Source organism: Drosophila sechellia, chromosome 4 (genome assembly GCF_004382195.2).
Source record: "Drosophila sechellia strain sech25 chromosome 4, ASM438219v1, whole genome shotgun sequence".
NCBI classification, from domain to species: Eukaryota; Metazoa; Arthropoda; class Insecta; order Diptera; family Drosophilidae; genus Drosophila; species Drosophila sechellia.
Genome location: NC_045953.1, coordinates 200,412 through 222,815, shown reverse-complemented (window position 1 = coordinate 222,815; position 22,404 = coordinate 200,412). Strand labels below are relative to the sequence as shown.

The window sequence follows — 22,404 nt, the reverse complement described above, 5'->3', positions numbered from 1 at the left end:
GACATTTCGTAAGATAATTTTAAGAAGAACTTGTGTCGCTCCCTCTTTTTGCTTTTAAAAATAATTAAAGGGGGCCCACGTATTAAAATTTTCACCGTTCCACAATTGTTACTAAGCATGCGACGCTATCTTCACGCACTTAGCCACACATAACAAAATGTTGGTTGGAAAAGTTCGTGACATTACTAAGTTACTTTTCTATATGTAAATATAATCCGAAGCTACGAAACCTGCCTTTCTCAACTAATGAGTAGTGCATCTATTACTTTATCTATATATATTTTTTTCTAAAACATCGAAAACCGTCGTAAAATGTTATTGATTATATGGACGATTAATGGCAAAACGTACATGTTTGTATGTACCGATAAAAAAGTACCGCTATTTTATTTTATAACAACGCTCAAAGCAGTCCATACTTCACACATACTACCTGTGCACGTAGATATGGCTACGTACATACTTTTACTGAAAACAATAAGCTTTAAGCTCTTGTGCAGTTCGGTCATAACATTAGATTTTTACTTGCCTGGCACTATCCTTCGGGGAAAACAGGTTACTCTAACAGTACAAATCGTCTATAAAAAACATTGCCGTCAAGCAGTCATGCATAGTTTATTTTCCTGAAGCACAACGGAATCTTTCCAAAAAAATATGGTGCAAGTAGTAGTACGTTCATGTGTATTTTTATCAATCTTTAGGAAAACAATGATTCACGAAATCCAACTGTGTATTGTTCTTCTGTACACATACAAACCTGGACATCTAATATACATATGTATGTATATAAAAAATGTCGTATGCTTATACTTTCAACGAATATGTTTTGTAAAATTTAAGGATCGCTGCAGTATTATTCAAAGTAACATTGAAATGTCAACAAAGGGATTGAAATGTTATAAATTATATCCTCCATACGCTCGTAAGAGCGATAGCTGTCTTCAATCGTATGTCCTATAACATTTACATTTATGTACATATGTATATATGTATATCTCGACCGTTATATAGGTCGCTAACCATAGCAACTGCAATTTCATCAATTGTCGGCGAAATATATTACCCCGCATGCCTTCCAAATGGTAATTTGATTGTGTTAAAACGGTACTCATACCCGAAATTTTTCGGTACTTCATCTGCTCGATGTGGTTATACTGCCAGTAAAACATACGTTTTTTGCTGTTTTTATTATTATACATGTTGCTCGTAGAGTAAGAGGGTATACTAGATTCGTTGAAAAGAATGTAACAGCAGAAGAAAGCGTTTCCGACTGTATAAAGTATATATATCCCTGATCAGGATCAAAGCCGAATCGATCTAGCCATGTCCGTCTGTCCGTCTCGATCTCAGGAACTATAGAAGCAAGAAGGTTGAGATTCAGCGAACAGATTCTAGAGATAAACACGCAGCGCAAGTTTATTGAATCATGTTGCCACACCCACTATAACTTCCCAAAAACCGCCCAAAAGTGCGACGCCCACATTTTTGAAAATTTTGTCATATTTATCTTCTAAATTTCTATCGATTTGGCAAAAAAACATTTTGCCACGCCCACACTAACGCTCTAAACCGCCAAACCGGTCACGCCCACTTTAGAGCAATTTTAAAATTTTTTCTGATTTTATTCCATAATATATATCAATGTCCCAGAAAAATTATGATATTTAGCCTTCGCATTCACATTAGCTGAGTAACGGGTATCTCAAAGTCGGAATACTCGACTATAGCACCCTCTTGTTGAATTGTTACACTTGGCGAATAAAATTTAGATTGAGATGTATGGTTACCAATCTAAAACCCTCGCGTTTGTCCCGTGTACGCTACTTATAGGCTGTATAAATAGATTCGATGAAGCCAAGCTGAATAGTCTCTTTTCTAAGTTTCTGTCCCCGGGGTTCTTTAAATCTGACAAATATTTCTGCGATATTTTCTTCAATGCTACAAGTTTGCTATTCAACAGTTTATCTGTGGAAGTCGCGAAATTTAATTATTTTTCTGGGTATCGATAGATATTGGGGACGGGGCAAAAAGTTTTTTTCAAAATCGATAAAAAAAAATTACAAGACTAATATGACAAAATTTTCAAAAATTTGGGCGTCGCACTTTTGGGCGGTTTTTGGGAAGTTAGAGTGGGCGTGGCAACATGATTCAATAAACTTGCGCTGCGTGTTTATCTCTAGAATCTGTATGCTGAATCTCAACCTTCTTGCTTTTATAGTTCCTGAGATCGAGACGGACAAGCCTAGATCGATTCGGCTATTGATCCTGATCATGAGGAATATATATACCTTATACAGTCGAAAACGCAGTCCGAAACAGTCCGAAAAGGTAATGCTGAAAATACATATAACTCACTAGCGAATTGTTTTTGATATCCCCCTATTTAACTGCTGGTTTCCATGGCATTTATATCTAAAAAGGTATTTGTGTATGTGGTTTTGTATTGTTATATTTTTTTTTTAAATCAAAACAAGAGAGAACGCTATTATCGACTCCGACTATCCCCCCGACTATCATCTAGTCCAAGTATGACCGACAATTTTCAACATTTTTAAGGGATATCGGTAGAAATTGGGGAAAAAATTAATGTTAATCCAAAAAATATTAAATCATTTCTCAAAAGTGTGGCCGTAGCAGTTTTCGGAGGTTTTATAGCATTAGTGTGGACTTGGACGTTTTTGGCAAATAAATAGATAAAAATTTTATAAGACTAATAAAATTATGAAAAAATATCCAACAATTTCAAACGTGTGGAGACGGTTCCATCTGCCTGTTGCATACTTATCACTACGTGGACTGCCGTTCGCAGTGGTATTGTCTTGAGAGTATGAATTGTTATGGAACGATCCCTTATTTACAGTCAATAAAACGATAACGTAGTTTCAAAGTCCTCTTCCGCTAACTTATCATTATTCTATGTACTTTAGGTGTTTTATTTTGGCAGTGTTGGTATGAGTTAATCAGTAAGAGTTATCAAAGGTGCTTTATTTTCATGTTTCACTTATTCAAAGACATTTTATCAAATTTATTGCCTTATCTTTCTTTTTGAAGAGTTATTTGCGTTTTTAGGTATTTTCATTTGCTTTTATCCTTCGATAAGAATTTATTTAAATAATCTTTTTATAACTTTGAAAAGAAAATCTGCAAAATCCCGTTTATTTAAAAATAATTGTACCAATTATTTTAATTTTTTTCGAATTTTTTACGGCTCGAAACTAAATTTTCTGCTTAGAATTCTTATATAAATTTACACAAGAACTATCGTAAGTGTGTTTGTTTTTTTTGACACGCACGGGTGGATGAAACATCGTCCTGCATTTGCAAATCTTAAATGGGAGGTGTTAATAAACTCCAATTTTTATTATATTCTTAGTTGCGTGAACCAAACTCGCTAAAATATATCTAACATCCAAGGGACTTACCTTCTTGAGTCAACAGCGCATTCGGTCTAGCCATAATTTTAGTTCATAGGGTATTTTTTTCATGTATGTATAGGTAGGGTAGGGTATTCATGGATGTATATCCTGCAACCTTTAGGCAAGATCAAATGACCTCAAATTTTAGTCAACAGTGTGCGTTTTTAGGCAGTACTCTTCTATGAGGGTAAGTTTTTTTTAATGTTAATTTTTTTAACGTTCTCAATGGACCTATCGATATATTCGCAATATATAATTAATGGATGAATTTCGTAGATAGTTACAGTAAAGTTATTTGTAATGATATTCTTTTCTTCCCTGGACAATTATATATTTTGTAATGTTTAAAATTTTTTACTAAAGAATTGAGTCTTGTTATTTCATTCACAAGTAACTGTTTAGCTACTGTACTCTACAGGCGGTAAATATACATTTACATTTTTTTGTCAATTATTGCTGTCAATAATTAATTTATATTCTCAATTCGTTTGGGTCGTCACAAGGTGCCTTGTGCTTAACTGTATTACTAATCTAATCCGCTTAAACCGATTTAGATTAAAAAGTCTATTACGTGTCATTGAGTTTTTATTTAAAAGTTTGCCTTGCTGTTTTTAAATATGTACGGGGATAAGAATTTATGTTTTTTTGTTGTAATTTTTTTTAAATTAAAATATTTAAAAGAATTATAAACTTAAAGTCTTGCTATGAAAACTATTTTAGATACCCATAGGGACAAAAAAGAGTGGTTCTTATCAATGGTTTTGGGAACTTATCAATTTATACTTGTTTCCAATGAGAAAATTATTTTTAAGGTGCGATTAACTAGTTTAATATAAGAGCGCGTCGAATACGGACTTTATTTCTGCGGCCTGTAAAATAATTGAAGTTATTTTTTCGTTTTAAATTTAGAGGGAGGTATTACGGCTTAGGTTTTTTTTTACTATCTAGGCTGTGCCATTTTTAACCATTTGTTTGAAACCTTTCTCTTAATTATATTTTATACGTATTAATCATTTTTTTAACCAGATCATGGCAACCTATTTTGCTTTGTTTAATTTGTAGCTCATATTCTTCTACTAAATACGCTCATTACTTCTCAATTTCTGTGCATATGCAAAAAACAAAATGGCAGACTGCGCCACAAGCTTGAAAAATATTTAATTTAATATATTATTTATAATTTTCAGTTCGATTTTCCATAAACTGTTTTGCTCAACGATAAATCCAAACGTCAAAGTACCATTATACTGTCAACAATGAGTGTTTTATCAAAATATGTTGACCGGATTGCAAAAAAATGTGAACATAATGGCTTTACGAAACACGCTTTTAGCTATGCTCTAGTAACTAGTGCTATACTAGCACTTACCATTAAAGTTACTATCCCTTACGTAAGAAACGTAAATACTACGTGTAGTGTACGGACCCAAAAAGGAAAAACCAATGACCAACTATCACCATCGAAAAGAGATAGCTCAGAAGAGGATTTCAAGCTTGCAGAGGCCGAAAAGTTATTGGTTGCACAGCAGCTTAAAAAAAAAACTACAAATAATTTAGTTGAGCCTGGTCTAAATAAGGAGTTTTTAAAACATTTGCAAATGTTGGCCAACATAATGATTCCTCAGGCGTTCTGCTATGAAACAGGATTACTAAGCGTTCATACTTTTTGCTTGATTTCTCGAACATTTCTTAGTATTTATGTTGCCGCATTGGAGGGAGCTCTTGTTAAATTTATAGTTCGAAAGGATATTAAGCAATTTGCCCTAGTGTTGCTCAAATGGTTCGGAATTGCTATCCCTGCTACTTTCGTTAATTCTATGATACGGTTTCTCGAAAGTAAACTGTCTCTGGCGTTTCGGTAAATAAAAAATTTCACTACTAAGACAATATAAAGATTACATTTTTGATTTAGAACTCGGCTTGTGCGTCACTCATATCGGCTCTATTTTAAAAACCAAAATTACTACAGGGTATCAAATTTGGACGGACGCATTGAAAACGCGGATCATAGGTAAGTTATTGATTCAAAAGTTAAAAAATATTTAATAAGGTCATCTTTCTTATAGACTTACGGAAGATATTTCTGTGTTCGCAAATTCTGTAGCTCATTTGTATAGTAGCCTGACTAAACCATGCTTCGATCTGATGCTTATCGGCTTGGCACTAATGAGATCTTCTAGAAAAATGAAAGCTAACATTATAACTGGTTAATTAAATTTCTCTTTTATTTGAAATGCATATCTAACTACTTTATTCCGATATTTAGGACCAGCCTTATCAATCGGTGTTATTGCCCTTACAGCCCATATATTGAGAATAGTTTCCCCGAAGTTTGGACAGCTGGTATCGGAAGAGGCAAATAGATATGGGTATTTAAGACATATACACTCCCGCATAATAACAAACGCGGAAGAAATTGCTTTTTACGGAGGCCATAAGGTGAGTTTAAATTTCTCTAGACCCTGAAACAAAGTTTAAAATGTTCATTTTTTCAATAATTCAACATATTTATTTGCCAACTATTAGTGTGCATACTTAATGTATGCATTACTTTTTAACCTAAAAGTAATGGACTCCCCCTACATTAAATAAAACGTATATCCTTCCTATGCCAGATTTTGATATAGTTGCATATAAACTATACTTGATAACGGAATATGTTAATTCCTTTAAAAGGGTGTATCAGGAAAGCAGAACAGCAACAGATGGAAGCGTTAACGACCGTATAAAGTTAATAAATTTTTAATTACGTCACTAGAGGCGCTTAATAAATATTTTGGATTGCCATAGTAAATGAAGTTAGGTATGCGCGCGTATTTTAACTTTAGCATTTTTAAACTTATGTACCGGAAATGGAAGAGGTATTGTACGAAATATTAAAAATATTATATTATAAATAATATTAAAACGAAACATTTAAACTCAAAGGAATATAATCAGAAGTGGGTACTTTCATTTTGTACATTTTAGCACAAAAATTATTTTGTACAAAATTAGCAATACAATTATACAATAAAAACAAGAGAGAATGCTATATTCGAGTTCCCTGGCTATCAGAATCCCGTTACTCAGCTAGTGTGAACGCGAAATAACATCATTTTTCTGGGATATCGATATATATTGGGGACGCAAAAAGTTTTTTTTAGCAAATCGATAGAAATTTACAAAACTAATAAAAATTTTAAAAAAATATCAACACATTTTTCAAAAGTGTGGGCATGGCAGTATTGTGCGGCTTGTGGGCGTTAGAGTGACAGTTCCGGCTATTGATCCTGATCAGGAATATATATACTTACTCACTTATATATACAGTCGGAAACGCTTCCTTCTGCGTGTTATATACTTTTCAACGATTCTAGTATAGCCATTTACTCTACGAGTAACGGGTATAAAAACAATTTTTAACGGTAATGGCATTGGCAGTTCCGGGCGGTTTATTGTCGTGACATGGTTCTGAAACAAATGGCGTCACTAAATCTGAAACATCTACCTCTGATATGTCCGCGATCATACAGTCAGACGGATTGTCCAATGGTCGGATCGATTGGCACGTGAACCATATACAAGTGACACCTTCTTTACTAGTAATATATATAAATATATTTTAAAAAGTTTCGATGTGAACTATTTAGCTATTTTAGCTATTATAGTTTTGCCTTGAAACAAAAGACTTCATTTGGACTTTCTGTGTGGCGTATATATACATGCACAAGCATACATATGTTATTAATTTTTGTAATCTTTTAGGTGGAAATGCAGCAACTAAGGCATGCATACAACCGCCTGGTAAACCAAATGACTACAATTTTTAACCAAAAACTTTGGTTTATAATGCTTGAACAATTTTTTATGAAATACGTTTGGTCGGGTACTGGAATGATTATGGTATCACTTCCAATTTTGACGGGCAGTGACGTAGGACTTGGAACCGTTGCCAACACGGCCATATCGGAATCCCGAGTTAGCGAACGCACGCAATATCTAACCACTGCTAGAAATTTACTAATTTCCGCAGCAGACGCGATTGAGCGATTAATGTCTTCTTACAAGGAAATCGTGTCGCTTGCTGGCTACACATTTAGGGTGGCTGGTATGATGGTTGTCTTTGAGGAAACTGCTCTGGGAGTTTATTGCAAGACAAGTGTAATGGAATCCAATCAGTCGAACGGTATTATTGAGTTTCGTAATGGAAAACCAATAGCAAAGGGTCGCATAATCTATTCAGATGATCCGAAAAATATGTCAATAAACCTTCGTTCAGTGCCAGTGGTGACACCCAATTGTGATATAGTTGTACCAAAACTTACATTGTGCATAGAGCCTGGTGTGCACTTGTTAATAACTGGGCCAAATGGATGCGGAAAATCGAGCTTGTTTAGAATACTAAGTGGACTTTGGCCTATATACGCAGGGGAGTTGCAAATACCAAGGCCTGTGAAAGACGTCCCATGTATGTTTTACATTCCCCAACGTCCATATATGTCAATCGGGAGCCTGTGTGATCAAATTATATACCCTGACACGAGGGAAGATATGAAACGCAAGCATATAACTGAAAACGAGCTAAGATCCATTTTGAAAATGGTCAGCCTTGAACACATCGCTCAAAGGTAAATAATATTTAGCTAATTTTAAGGAGTAAGTAATGTAAAATTCCATTCTTATTTTCAGGGATAGCTTTGACGTTGTTCGTGATTGGAAAGATATATTATCCGGAGGTGAAAAACAACGAATGGCGATAGCCCGATTGTTTTATCATAGGTATGAATTTTATAACAACGTTGTAGTAGCCCGTTTCTACCAATATCTTACAAGTCTTTCTCTTTTATTTTGAATACCATTAAGCCCACTAATATCTCTTAAAATATAATAATATATTAAAATATAATAAAATATTATTAAGTTAATATTAATGGTTATAAGATATAATGACCTCTAGATATCTCTTAATTCTTCCGGTTAGACCGCGCTATGCCCTTCTTGATGAATGCACCAGTGCTGTATCTATAGATGTTGAAAGCTCGATTTATGAAATTGCTAAAGGAATGGGAATTACTTTGTTAACCATAACACACAGGCCTACTTTGTGGTAAGATGACACTATAGGAGAAAAGGTTCACTAAACTTATTAAAATTCGTACCATTTTAGGAAATATCACACACATATATTGGAGTTTGACGGTCTGGGAAGCTGGCAGTTTAGAAAAATGAATGCTGATGAAGAACAAAAAGGACAATTTCTTTCGTAGTACAAACTTGTTTTGGGAAACTGAAGTTTTTATACCCGTGCAGTTTTGACATAAAAGTACTTATCAAGATCGTGTACACAACAGTAATAGAATACAGTCTTCCGATTTATTAGCTTTCATAAAAATACAAATTCCACAAATCGTCAGGCTTTTAAAATCATATATATATAATTTAAACTGCTTATATTTTATGTTCAAAATTTATTTAAACATTACTAAAAATATTTTTTTATGCATTGGTGTGAGCAATATCAAAAAGTCTTAAAATTTTAATTTGAACGAGTATACTAAATGTTTTGTGCAACATTGCCCTTTTAATTTATATTTGACCAGATATTCCAACTTTATTTTTAATTGCAGTAAATTGAAATAAAAGGTACACATAAATAAAATTGCTAGTGTCGATGCGTTTTAATTTTAGCTAAAGTCAGACGAGTTAAAGTAGTATGATAATGATTCGGGTATACATGGCAGGTCCCATATGTATTAACTTATCGTTGGTTACGACTACCACTGCCAAGAGCGTTCCGCATAGTGAAGACCTGAAAACATACCCTGCGTTTTCGACTATATAATATAAATCCATGATCGAATCAAAATGGAAGTTGACCTAACCAAAGACATAAGAATAATGTAATAATAACGGCCATAAAATTGGGAGAGTAAAAATCTAAAAATATAATGCACTTGCTTGTAAGTGTTAAGTCAATAATCGACTGTGTATGCGAGCGTATTTATGCTAGAAGACGATTTTCGGGCCGAAATTAATTTTGATCTACTACAATATTTAAAAACTTATGCCTTGACTAAAGAAGTATTTATTTTTTTATTTCATTTGAAAGAAGTATTTAAATTAATTAACTACCATTTACATATTTATATTTATGTTTATAATTAATAATGTGTAATCAATTTACAGAATTAAAATTAAGTTAATCATTATTTAAATAAAGTTCAAATTATAACTTTTGTAATTTAAAACATAAGATTTCTAAAAAAAAGAAAATCCATTCTAAAAAATATATTTCATTAAAATAATAAAAACACATAGTACAAAGTTAAAATTTATAAAACAAATACAAATATGTGAAATGTTTATTGAAAAATTTATTTCTTCAGGCACGGTTTTTCAAACGTCGAAGGCTGAATACTGCAATGAAAATTAATCCATAAATGACTGTATTTATGAAATGTTTTATTTGATATTATGTACATACCCTGCAGTTCCACAACTGTTTCAGCTGCAGAGCCAACGCTCTTCCGACTCTCGTGCGCGATCTCTCATAAAAATTCAATGCGAATCGCAGAATATATAATTTTTCGTAATACATTTTTGTACATGCTATAAATAACATATTTTACTTTAAAGTTAATCGGACATGTGGACCCATTCTTCCAAAAAGAATGTGGGCCTAACTCCAAAGAACAACAAGACGCCCCAGACTCTGGTATTTTATATTTATTTAATTAATAAGCCAAATTAAAACAAATTTATCACTTTAGAAGGAGTTGGGATTAACTGAATAAACAGCGGTAAAAAAGCGAAGAATACACCGATGAATGCGTTTGAAAAGCGCCTAAAAAACGGGGATTTAAAACGATAATTTTGCGCTCTTTCAGCTGTGTTTGTGCGAATTTTTTCATAGCTGTGACTGCCTAGGTTAAAATCATCGCTGATTTCATACAAATTGTGCGGTCATTAAGCGATCTTTATCGCTTTTGAGCGGTGACTCATCGGTGGACGGTAATGCAGGGTAGATTCCGCTATTTCTATTTCTATGCTATATTCTTTCATTATCATGTTAAGGCAATGCAAAACGAGAATATTTTACATGGTGCCAATTGATCAAAAGTTTCAAATAAGAACTTGTAAAGTGAAAAGAATTTTAGATCAAATTTACAATGCATGAGCATACGTGTGTACACACATGCAGTTGTCAATGTATACGTATAAGAGAGCTGCCGCAGACGGAAGTGGAAGTACTCCGGAAGTCCTTTCAAAATAATTCTTTCTCGAGTGGAAGTACTGCAACATTAAGGATATGGTAACTTTACTTAATGCTTCGTAATTCCCTAAAATCCGTTTGGGTGCATTCCCTGAAATGCCTTTGTAAGAATTTCCTGAAAGGGTTTTGGTTGTCATATGTACCTAAAGTGTTCCCAAAGTATATAACAAAGTCCCAGTTTAAGAAATATTGCATTTTTTATTTTACTTAATTATAAGTCCATAAATTTCAGTATCAGTAGCTGTGTTGATTTATTATGTTTATCTATGTATACCCTGATAGACGAAAGACTATCTGTCTGCAAGACAACAAGCTGTACAACTGTATTGGGAATACTAAATAATAGTAACATAAAAAAATAATAATTAGATGCAAAGAAGGAAATATAAATATATATATAAATAAATACATACCTGTTTAATATTGTTAAAATGAAATAAGGGAGAAAAAGAAACAAAAATAGAAAAGAAACGAAACATAACATAAAAAAGCATAATTAAATTCGAATTAAATATTATTATTTATGTGCTACTTACTTGCAAGATACAAACCGCAAAGACGTCGCTAAATTTCTCAGAACACACTGACGAACTTGACGATTTAAAATTGAAAATGCAACTGAATAGAAACGTTCAAAACCAACAACATCGCATCGTCCTACTCTACCTGTTTCTATCCTTTTCATCATTTGAGTTTCGTAAGTACCGTTTCTTGAAATTCTGCTTGCCTTTCTTACTATGGCGACCAAAAATATAGAGTCTGGCCAAAGACACTAGAATTATTACATTGTCTTTGGTCTGCCAGTAAAAAAAATGTATATATATTGTATATTTTATGACACGTGAATGCCAACACGAAATTTCAGCATTTTTCTGGGATATCGATAGATATTGTGTAATAAATACGAAAAAAAAATCTAAATTGATTAAAAGTGCGGCGTTTTAGGTGTTTTGCAAAAAGATTTTTAGCAAATGGATAAAAATTACAAGACTAACAAATTTATGAAAAAATTTTAAAACATGGTTCAGAAATGTGGGCGGGGCAGTTTTGTGCCATAAAAATTTACAAGACTAATTAAATTATGAAAAAATTTCGAAAAATGGTTCAGAAGTGTGGACGTGCAAAGGTGTCGCCAGGGTAGGGCAGCTGCCACCTGGACCTAAAAGGAATGTTCAAGAAATTTCATAATTTGCTGCCTATCACGTAACTTCCCGTTGTTTATCTACACTATGTACTGTTGTTATTCTCTTAGTAAATCTGCCTCAAATTCTATCGATCTGCTTCCCATACATAAGCTGTTTTGATAGGTACATTCACTAAGAGTTTCCAGTGTTGGAAGATGAAGTCTACTAATTGCCCCCTGGCTGCTGACCAGGCGACGCCCTTGTGGGCGAGGTAATTTTGTGCGGTTTGTGGGCGTTAGAGAGGGCGTGCGCTGCGTCTTTGCCTCTGGAATCTGTATGCTTAATCTCCACCTTCTTGCTTTTATAGTTCCTTAGATCTCGACGATCATACGGACAGGCAGACATGGCTATATCAAAGACACTAGAATAACAAGATGCGTAACGGCCATACATTCGTTTGGCACTATGCAGCCACTTTTTTGGTGAAGGCCAAATTTGCTCTCTTTCCGCTCGCTCACGCTGAGAGCGTAAGAAATGTAAAAATAGCATTTGCTTGCTTGTGTGAGTAAAAACAAGAGACGAGAACGCGTATATGTGTGCGTGTTGTGCTAGAAGACGATTTTCGGGCCCAAATCAATTCTGATCGAAGAAACGAATTTACATATTAGGAGTTGTGGCCAATTTCGTAGCAATATGATGAAATAAAATAAAAATTCCCTGACTGATTTTAAAGTTTTTTAAATTCGTTTGTTAAAATCGCCGCTCGAATACCGCTTACATATTTATAATTATGTTGAAAATTTATGTTGAAAAAAATACTTTTATTTGTGCACTAATGCTCAACAATTTCATTATTTATTATTATTTCATTTAATTTCATAAAAAAATAATAATTTTATTAATAAATAATAAAAATAATAATATTTCATAATAATATTTCATAAAAAATAATAATACGTATTAGAAAATAAAAATTAATAAAATAAATAAAAATATGAAAACAGTTCGTTGCAAAAGTCATATCGTCAGGCACGAAGTGCGGACACAAGCACTCAACAATCATTGCCTTATTAATTTTTCTCACGCCGCAAGCTGAATACCCTAATGACAAGTATTCTAATATAAAGTCATTTTCGAAATTTATTTTGTGATGTACATAGATTCGTCTATTACTATTTCTAAGCTTTATTTAAATAATAATAACGTTGAGGCAATGCAAAACAAGAATTTTTCGCATGGTGCCAATTGATAAAAAATAATATAGATTTACAGTCAACGAACTTCTAAGGTGAAGGGCATATTTTGTCAAATTTACAATGCATGACCATACATGTGCACACCTACAGTTGTCTGCTATCACTATATGCGTAGAAAAGAGCTGTAGCGCTCTCTGCTCTTTCTCTCTCGAACAAAAACTCAAGAGAGCCTGGAGCCACCTCTAGAGCCACGGCCAAAAAATCGCGTGCCAAAAATTTGTATGGCGTTACGCATCTTGTTATTCTAGTGTCTTTGGCTATATACTTTATACAGACGGAAAAGCTTCCTGCTGTTACATACTTTTCAACGAATCTAGTATACCCTCTTACTCTACGAGCAACATGTATAATAATAAAAACAGCAAAAAACGTATGTTTTACTGGCAGTATAACCACATCGAGCAGATGAAGTACCGAAAAATTTCGGGTATGAGTACCGTTTTAACACAATCAAATTACCATTTGGAAGGCATGCGGGGTAATATATTTCGCCGACAATTGATGAAATTGCAGTTGCTATGGTTAGCGACCTATATAACGGTCGAGATATACATATATACATATGTACATAAATGTAAATGTTATAGGACATACGATTGAAGACAGCTATCGCTCTTACGAGCGTATGGAGGATATAATTTATAACATTTCAATCCCTTTGTTGACATTTCAATGTTACTTTGAATAACACTGCAGCGATCCTTAAATTTTACAAAACATATTCGTTGAAAGTATAAGCATACGACATTTTTTATATACATACATATGTGTATTAGATGTCCAGGTTTGTATGTGTACAGAAGAACAATACACAGTTGGATTTCGTGAATCATTGTTTTCCTAAAGATTGATAAAAATACACATGAACGTACTACTACTTGCACCATATTTTTTTGGAAAGATTCCGTTGTGCTTCAGGAAAATAAACTATGCATGACTGCTTGACGGCAATGTTTTTTATAGACGATTTGTACTGTTAGAGTAACCTGTTTTCCCCGAAGGATAGTGCCAGGCAAGTAAAAATCTAATGTTATGACCGAACTGCACAAGAGCTTAAAGCTTATTGTTTTCAGTAAAAGTATGTACGTAGCCATATCTACGTGCACAGGTAGTATGTGTGAAGTATGGACTGCTTTGAGCGTTGTTATAAAATAAAATAGCGGTACTTTTTTATCGGTACATACAAACATGTACGTTTTGCCATTAATCGTCCATATAATCAATAACATTTTACGACGGTTTTCGATGTTTTAGAAAAAAATATATATAGATAAAGTAATAGATGCACTACTTATTAGTTGAGAAAGGCAGGTTTCGTAGCTTCGGATTATATTTACATATAGAAAAGTAACTTAGTAATGTCACGAACTTTTCCAACCAACATTTTGTTATGTGTGGCTAAGTGCGTGAAGATAGCGTCGCATGCTTAGTAACAATTGTGGAACGGTGAAAATTTTAATACGTGGGCCCCCTTTAATTATTTTTAAAAGCAAAAAGAGGGAGCGACACAAGTTCTTCTTAAAATTATCTTACGAAATGTCGTGTCAGTACACATTTAGGGATGGCTTCCTTCACTTATGTTATACCAATATGGAACAGCGAAAAGTGTCAATAAAGCAACCTAGATCGTTAAGAATAATGAGAAGGAAAGATATCGTTTATTCCAGGATTCAGTTTATCTAGTTATCCTATATTTTATCAGCATCAGAACAGAAATCGATTCTCGGAACAGTATAAATTATACATTTGGAAGAACATGTCGATATCAGTAATACCTAAAGATCCTAAATAACAACTATTTTGTTTGGCATATCTTCATCTGCCTCACACATTTAATAAATTTTGATGCAATTTTTATATATATATATATATATATTATTATATATATTATATATATTATTTTGCATTCTTTGAAATTTGAGTTTTGAGCATCTAGTTGTGACACAAATATTGGCAAACCTAACAACAAAAATTTGTACATATAATTTTTCGTTTCTGCAAAATAAAAAAAATAATTGAAAAAGTAAGAAGGAGCACGAAATGATATTCCGAATATTATTCGAATACTATTATTGTTTTTATTATAAAAATAAGTGCTGCCAAAAACACATGTACAAACGATTAAAAACTTTCAGTATCACATCTGTTGCAAAACCATTTGATAATGGAACTAGGCCATGACAATGATCGATAGTTTATGAAAAATCGTGTTTTTTACAGCTGTGTACTTTTATATATATTAATTTGAACACACAAAGATAAAGTGTGGCAATATTAAATCTATATCTATCGACTGTCTATGGTTTTTCGCAAAATCAACACTAAGAAAACTAAATGATGATCAACACATCCTTCAGGATCTCTCTTGGTGCTTTCAGAACAACTTCAACCGAAAACATCCTCTAAAAGGCACAAGCAGAAGACCGAATAATAGAAAAATGCAAAGCCGAGCAGAGCTTATAGCCATTATAGAGGCCGTAGAAACTCACGAAAATAAAAGAGGAAAATTCTGCATATGTTCAGACTCACTTTCCGCATTTGAAGCAATTAAAAATCTAAACAACAGCGATCACTACACATCTTAGGCTCGCAACATACTACAAAAATTCAATACCAAATTTAAACTCCTTTGGATAATAGGAGTTGTTGGAATACCAGGAAATCAACTCGGTGATTGCCAAGCAACAAACCAACCACTTACAACTATTGAAAACCTTAACACACAGGACATATGTACATTCGTAAATATTTAAAAAACGAATACTACAAGAAATACCTAACATACATCACAAAAACATCAACTTGGTTTCAAACATCCAACCAAAATCTTCTTAAGAGACTCATGCACTTCCACGACCAAACCCAACAGACAACCTGGAACACCTGTTGTCCACCTGTATCCATCTTAGAAACCATAGAAGCAACATTTTTAACAATACCAACCCAATAGGGCTCCTTTTAACTTCCACACCGTCAAACAAATTAAATATCCTTAAATACATTAAAATCGTCTATCTGTACTACCAAATATAATGAAACATTAACAAGATTATTCTATCCATCTAGATGTAAAATATGGTATAAAACACTAGCTGAAGGCCTCTGCTGCCATAGCTCTAATTAATTCGCTAGCTCGTTAGAAAACAAGAAAATCTATATCCAAAAATAAAAATATAAATAAACAATATTAATTATGTACGAATTCTAGCCATGGTAAGCATACTTTAAAAACATCGAGGTAAAAACAAGAGAGAACACTAAAGCCGAGTTTTTCTCTCATATACTCGGTACTCAGGTAAAAAAGCTTGATAGAAATTGACTAATTCTACACGCTCTAACTAGCGGGGTTACATTTATGATTGGACATTTACGAACATAACGAATGGAAGTTAGAGTGTACCAAGCGACAGACCGACATGACCAAATCTACTCGGCTAGTGTTTTTAAATAAGAATACATCCACTTTATATTTTTAATCGAATCACGTATACACATTTAATCTATGACTAACGGTAAAAATTTAATTTACAAAAAAATTATATACCAAGTAACAGTGTTTCTACTTGTTACTCCGTAGAGTAAAAAGGTATACTAGATTCTTTGAAAAGTATGTATGTAATCTTGATAATTTATTTAAAAATTTTACTCATTTTACTCCTTAATATCCCTAATATAGATACCATAGAAAAATGATTAAATTTCGTGTTCGCATTCCCACTAGCTGGGTAACGGGTATCTGATAGTCGGGGAACTCGACATTATCTCTTGTTATATATGTTTACGTTATATTTGTGTGATATGTATAGTAAAATTACATGATTGTCCGACCAGGTTCATCCAACTGACAAAATACCTACAATATATAAAATTGGTCAAAATATCCAATATAAGTTACCTTAAGATACTTATATTCCAAGCATTTTTACTAAATAATAAGAAAAGATATGTAAATGCTGTATTTAATATTTATTTTTTGTTGGCTAGCTTATTTAAAGTAATTACATTCAAGAACATGCATACATGTTGCTTCTTTTTTAATGTGGTATGTGGGGTATAAGAATTTATCAAAAATTTATATATATACAAACTAATATTTGAAAGCCGTGGCAGAACTTTTAAGACACCACATATTTTCACATATTCTAAATGCGTCAATGGTTTTTATATTATTAATTTTTGGTACATATAATACATTTTTTGACACAAATTTATGAAATTTTTTCTTTCTTAAAAAACAAAGAACATGTTGTCCTATTGTTCATATGTGAAAATTGGTCTCTCTATTTTCAATTGATCCTTGCTTGTTCGATGACGATAGAAATCTTGTAATGCCTAGTTTCCCCTAGCAGCCTATTCAATTACAATCTAATTTCAAATCACCTTCGATAAGACATCGAAGATACACCTAATTAACAGATGTATCGAAATTAACCAAATATAGTACAGATTACATCTGGATTATGGGACTTCATTAGATTTTTTAGGATAATTAAGATGTTGGATAAAGAAAATATGTATATTCTTAACCAAATGTTTGCTTTATTTATTAACAGTGAAGCACTTTAAATGTATCTATAAATAACAAATATTCAACGACACAACTTCTTTGGAAATGTATGCTCATCTAGTGCAAGAGGGTTTTTGATATAGGCACGTAAACGATACAAGATACTGTACAATTACTTTCCATAGTTGGAGCATAGTGTGAGCGAAGTGTAATTTAAGCTTCATCACATTATTTAATCGGTAACATCGAGCTATCGAATTAAACGAAGATAAAATGCAGCAGAAGTAATGTGAAATCGACAATATTTCTTTGAAGAATGGGGGCTACAATGGTAAAACCTTTGGTAAAAAATGGAAATATTTTGGATGCACTGCCATCACAGGTAATATAATAACAAATTTCAAGGATATACAAACAAATTATTTTTTTTAAGGCAACTCTACATGTAGTTATGTTAGGTTTGGATTCTGCGGGAAAAACAACGGCTTTATACAGACTTAAGTTTGATCAATACTTAAACACAGTGCCAACTATTGGATTTAATTGTGAAAAGGTATGACTTTTAAAGATTCAGTTTCTTCGGGTTTTTAAGCGAAATTCATATTATTAGGTACAATGTACACTTGGCAAAGCAAAAGGAGTTCATTTTTTGGTTTGGGATGTCGGAGGACAGGAAAAATTGAGACCACTTTGGAGAAGTTATACACGGTATTATATTTCAAATTATTTAAATTGATGTTAAAGGTTTATTAAATCACTTTTAGTTGCACTGATGGCATTTTGTTTGTTATTGATTCTGTTGACACAGAACGAATGGAAGAAGCTAAGATGGAACTAATGCGCACCGCTAAATGTCCTGATAACCAGGTAAGAAATAACTGGAACAATTTGTAATTTATCTGTGCGTTAAAGGACAAACCGCTGATTCCAATTGTATATTACATCAGAAAAATAGCGTAAGGTTACTTTATCAGATTCTCTAAATGTTAGTGTGCCATTTAAGTCTTAATACACCAAACGATTTAAACATCAAATCAAATCAATAAACGTAAAAAAAATTAGAGGTGTGTTGGACTTTTTGAGCTTAATAATATTACAAAAACAAAAAAAAAAACTTACATATGGTTTTCATAGGAATACGTATTAAACACGAATTAGGCACCACAAAAGTAATGATACACCTCATAGTTCATTAATTTAAACTGTATTAAATTAGTTATAACAAAAAATTAATATTTCTGGGTCATTTTGTTGACCCTCATTTTGTTGACTTCATTAAGTCGTCTTGACATGGAAGAAACTAAAGTTTCCAAATAGGATACCACCCACTCTTTACATAGGGCCGCTTTTAAATCTGAAATGTTGCCTATTTCATTTCCCCTTAAGTGCTCCAATTTATTCCACAAGTGGTCATTAAAGCCGTGTTCTTTGGGTGATTGTCATGATAAGAGTAAAATGACGAAACAATTCCAAAACGATCTGCGCTCTGATTCAGATTTATCTTTAGGGTGTCAATGTACATTTTGTGGTCTAGTGCCGTAAATGAATTCCAGGTTTCCGACGCCCCCAGAAGCGAAACGCCTTAAACCACAACTCCTAATGGTGTTTTTTGGCTTATAGGCAACGCCTTTCTCAAGTGTTTATATGTACATACCAAGATTTTAGGTCCACCATGCTTATTTTTAGCAAGCATTCTTTTCAACACATCTGTCTAGAGAATATTACGCCACTTGGAGGCTGGCCAGCTAGGAGGGTTTTGGCGATGTCCAGACTTGCAAAAAAGTTGCGAATTTTCTCAATAATGTAAAGATAGTAAGGGTAACTTGAAAAACAGACGGACTTTGTCTTTTTCCAATCTATACAGTCCCTTTTACAATAATATTTTAAATAACAGAGACATGGAGAAATACCTCTATATTTCTTAGTTTCTCATGCACTGATATTTTAATAAACGCATCTGTATGTTATATTTCAACTCAAAATTACATTGAGCCAGAACTCAACAGTATGATTTTGGTACCTTTTAGCAAACTCAAGGCACAGAAGTCGATTTTTTTTATACATGTGCACCAAATGCGAATTCTTTTATCGTTCTACGGATAGTTTTCGGGTGGACATCCTTGTTAAGAGTGGCACTCCAGTCCAGAGTGACTCCACTTATTTTAACAGCGCTTTGGAACGCATTTTTAAATGTAAATTTTGTAAAATTTTTAAATTTTTTTCCCTTAAAAGTTGAACAATTCTATAAATAAAAAGTTTATATAGGATGCATTCTGTTGTTCATGGATTTTTATTTCAATAAAAAAGAAAAACAATTCATAAATGGGTTAGTCAAAATTGCGTCATCAGATTAGCGCCCCCTACGAAAATTTAAGTTTTTTCGATTCATTTAAAAAAAAAATTAAATGATTAACACTTAAATATTTAAATTAGAATATTTTCAAGGGGAAATAATAATGAGTTGATCCTTCTTTGTGTTCAAGGACTTCACACATTCGTCTGGGAAGTGAATCATATATTTTTTGTAGGTAATCCAAAGTAATCGTAGACCAACCGACTTTTATTCCGGTGATCCCTCTTGAGTGGCATATTGTTTACCACCCTCATATACCTTCCCATCCAACCATCCTCACACGTTTTCTATTGTATTAAAGTCCTGGGAGTATGGTGGCCATTCCAGAACTTTTACATTTTCGCTTTGAATCAATGTTTTTACCGAACGTGCAGTTTAGATTGGGGCATTGTCGTGCTTAAAATGACATTCTAGATTTCCAAAAACGTTTTTAAAGTAGGGAAGTGCCGTTTTTAATACACAATTATAATCTTTTTGTTGTTAATAACTGCAATTCACAGGGACCATAATCGGATACTGCTCCCCATACCATGACACCTCCAACCCGACTGTGGAAGCGAACTAAAATGTGCTCCTATGTACGCAAATCATGATAGTAGTGACTATAGTCGTCTGGTTCCTCCAGATAAATTTCTTCTCGTCCGAAAATACAACATAATGCTACTCCTTAGGTCAGGTCATATGAGCTCGAACAAAGCTCAGTGTTGCTTTTTTCGCAACTTATTAAGAGGTGTTTTTTTCAGTTTTTCGTGTTTTAAAAGTTTAGCTTTCTTAATCAACCTATAAATTAACGATTTGCTCGGGTTTTCACCACTTTTTTCTCGAATTTTGGCGGAGAAGTCGTGGGAATTGCAAGGTATTCGACGTAAGGACCTGCGATCTGCCGCTTTAAAGACACTGTTATGGCCACCCTTATAGGTTTTTTTCATAAGTTTTTAATAAAATTGGCTATAGTTTTGCGATGTCTGCTGTTTTTTTCTGCAATTTTTTGAAGAGATAGACCGCATTAATAGAAAGCTATGATTTCGAAATTTTGCTGCAAGGATAACAGCGTTCCTCTTCTCATTTTTTTTTTGCAAAATTAAAGCAAACTTTTCAATTTAACATCATACAAAATTTTGTTGTCCTACCTTTTAAATTATGGAAGATATGTAAAACTGCATTGGGGGGCGCTATTCTGAAGACGCAATTTTGACTTACCCATTTATGCACTGATTTTCTTTTTTATTAAAATAAAAATCTATAAACAACAAACTGCATCCTATATATACTTTTTATTTATAGAAATCTTCAAAATTTAAGGGAAAAAAATTTTCAAACCTCTCGCTCAAAAAGTTTTCTAAATATCCCACATCAAAAATTTTTTTCTCAGGGGCCGCTAACCTGGTGACGCGCAGTTTATATTCGATGTTAAACGGCAGGTCCCCTCATGAAAGTTTAAAGTTTTAAGCATTTTAAGCAGCAAATAAATTTTACGAAGATATATGCAGGTCTGCATGTATGTATGCATACATACATAGATCGAAATAAATTAGAGAGCATCTGTTCTCACCAGTTAGTAATAACTTCGTTGTCATTGACTCACATGTACAAAAAAACAAAGAGCCAACCTTAAATACCTTAAGTTCGTAAATATGTACATACATGGCAGTCGTTTTCGCACTTTCCTAAAGTGCTTCGTTGGTACATGCAGTGGGTTACATCGTAATTTCAGCGATTTCTTTCTTTACGTATTGACTATGTACGTATACTATGTTATTAATATCTAATTAAGATTAAATGTGAAATTTAAACCTATAATTTTCGTTTATTTTTAAGGGTGTTCCCGTGCTGATACTAGCAAATAAACAAGATCTGCCCAACGCTTGTGGCGCAATGGAATTGGAAAAACTTTTAGGACTGAACGAACTTTACAACCCGGTGCCGAATATATCAATGCCCTCCGACTCTTCTCCCACAATTAATTTAATTGTTTCAAACCAAAGTATTACAGATACATCTTTAGAAGAGAAAAAAGAGAGTCATCTGCATTCTTCTATGATTCACATAAAACCTGCACTTGAAAGTAAAAGCCACAATTCCACGTTAAGCGGAGGAGCCTTGACAGCTTTCATATATCCGCAATCTCACAACAATTCTGCTGTATTGGATCGAAAAAATCCACAAGATGTTAAAAATGGTTTTCATAACAAAAAAATGAACAGGTCTTCATCAAATTCTGTGCAATTTAGGGGGTGGTATATACAGCCAACCTGTGCTATAACTGGGGAGGGTCTCCAAGAAGGTTTGGACGCCCTGTATGATATGATTTTAAAACGCCGGAAAATTAATAAGTCACATAAAAAAAATCTGTAGCATAAATAATTGAACACAGTTTGGAAGTCTATGTCAGTGTTTTCAAATTACTCATTTTAGCACAATTAAATAAATAAATAAAAAAAAAACAAATAATTGACGTTTTATTAGAATATAACTAAACTTTTTCAATTTACT

The 22,404-nt window shown here is 33.1% G+C and overlaps 2 protein-coding genes and 2 long non-coding RNA genes across 15 annotated transcripts; 2 read left to right on the top strand and 2 right to left on the bottom strand.

The window, feature by feature from the left end:
- The first annotated feature begins 259 nt into the window (after positions 1–259).
- LOC6620288 (ATP-binding cassette sub-family D member) lies at positions 260–9,290 on the top strand. 6 transcript variants are annotated; one of them, XM_032723939.1, is made up of 11 exons: positions 432–778; positions 841–947; positions 1,012–1,082; positions 4,604–5,274; positions 5,329–5,427; positions 5,483–5,622; positions 5,683–5,855; positions 7,164–8,026; positions 8,088–8,177; positions 8,380–8,505; positions 8,566–9,290. In XM_032723939.1, the coding sequence occupies exons 4-11, from the start codon at positions 4,673–4,675 to the stop codon at positions 8,663–8,665; spliced, it is 2,193 nt and encodes a 730-aa protein (XP_032579830.1). In that variant the 5' UTR covers positions 432–778; positions 841–947; positions 1,012–1,082; positions 4,604–4,672; the 3' UTR covers positions 8,666–9,290. The 6 variants fall into 6 exon arrangements, with proteins under 6 accessions (XP_032579832.1, XP_032579830.1, XP_032579831.1 ...); XM_032723941.1 differs by lacking the exons at positions 432–778; positions 841–947; positions 1,012–1,082 and adding an exon at positions 260–357; XM_032723940.1 differs by lacking the exons at positions 841–947; positions 1,012–1,082 and having other exon boundaries at positions 432–669.
- A 462-nt stretch (positions 9,291–9,752) lies between these two features.
- On the bottom strand, positions 9,753–12,284 carry LOC116801928. Its single transcript, XR_004362289.1, has 3 exons — positions 11,208–12,284; positions 9,883–11,084; positions 9,753–9,815 (listed from the first exon to the last, which is right to left on the bottom strand). It is a non-coding gene; the product is annotated as an uncharacterized LOC116801928 (long non-coding RNA).
- Positions 12,285–13,404: 1,120 nt separating this feature from the next.
- On the bottom strand, positions 13,405–14,563 carry LOC116801935. Of its 3 annotated transcripts, none has more exons than XR_004362307.1 (3): positions 14,236–14,563; positions 13,815–13,891; positions 13,405–13,752 (listed from the first exon to the last, which is right to left on the bottom strand). It is a non-coding gene; the product is annotated as an uncharacterized LOC116801935 (long non-coding RNA). The 3 variants fall into 3 exon arrangements; XR_004362306.1 differs by having other exon boundaries at positions 13,405–13,581; positions 13,646–13,752; positions 13,815–14,536; XR_004362305.1 differs by having other exon boundaries at positions 13,815–14,535.
- A 3,101-nt stretch (positions 14,564–17,664) lies between these two features.
- Positions 17,665–22,362, top strand: LOC6620287 (ADP-ribosylation factor-like protein 4A). Of its 5 annotated transcripts, none has more exons than XM_032723972.1 (5): positions 17,665–17,940; positions 17,992–18,111; positions 18,169–18,266; positions 18,367–18,425; positions 21,284–21,509. In XM_032723972.1, exons 1-4 carry the CDS (start codon positions 17,875–17,877, stop codon positions 18,383–18,385), a joined length of 303 nt encoding a protein of 100 aa, XP_032579863.1. In that variant the 5' UTR covers positions 17,665–17,874; the 3' UTR covers positions 18,386–18,425; positions 21,284–21,509. The 5 variants fall into 5 exon arrangements, with proteins under 5 accessions (XP_032579863.1, XP_032579862.1, XP_032579861.1 ...); XM_032723971.1 differs by lacking the exon at positions 21,284–21,509 and adding an exon at positions 21,730–22,127 and having other exon boundaries at positions 17,668–17,940; XM_032723970.1 differs by having other exon boundaries at positions 17,670–17,940; positions 18,323–18,425.
- The last annotated feature ends 42 nt before the right edge of the window (positions 22,363–22,404 follow it).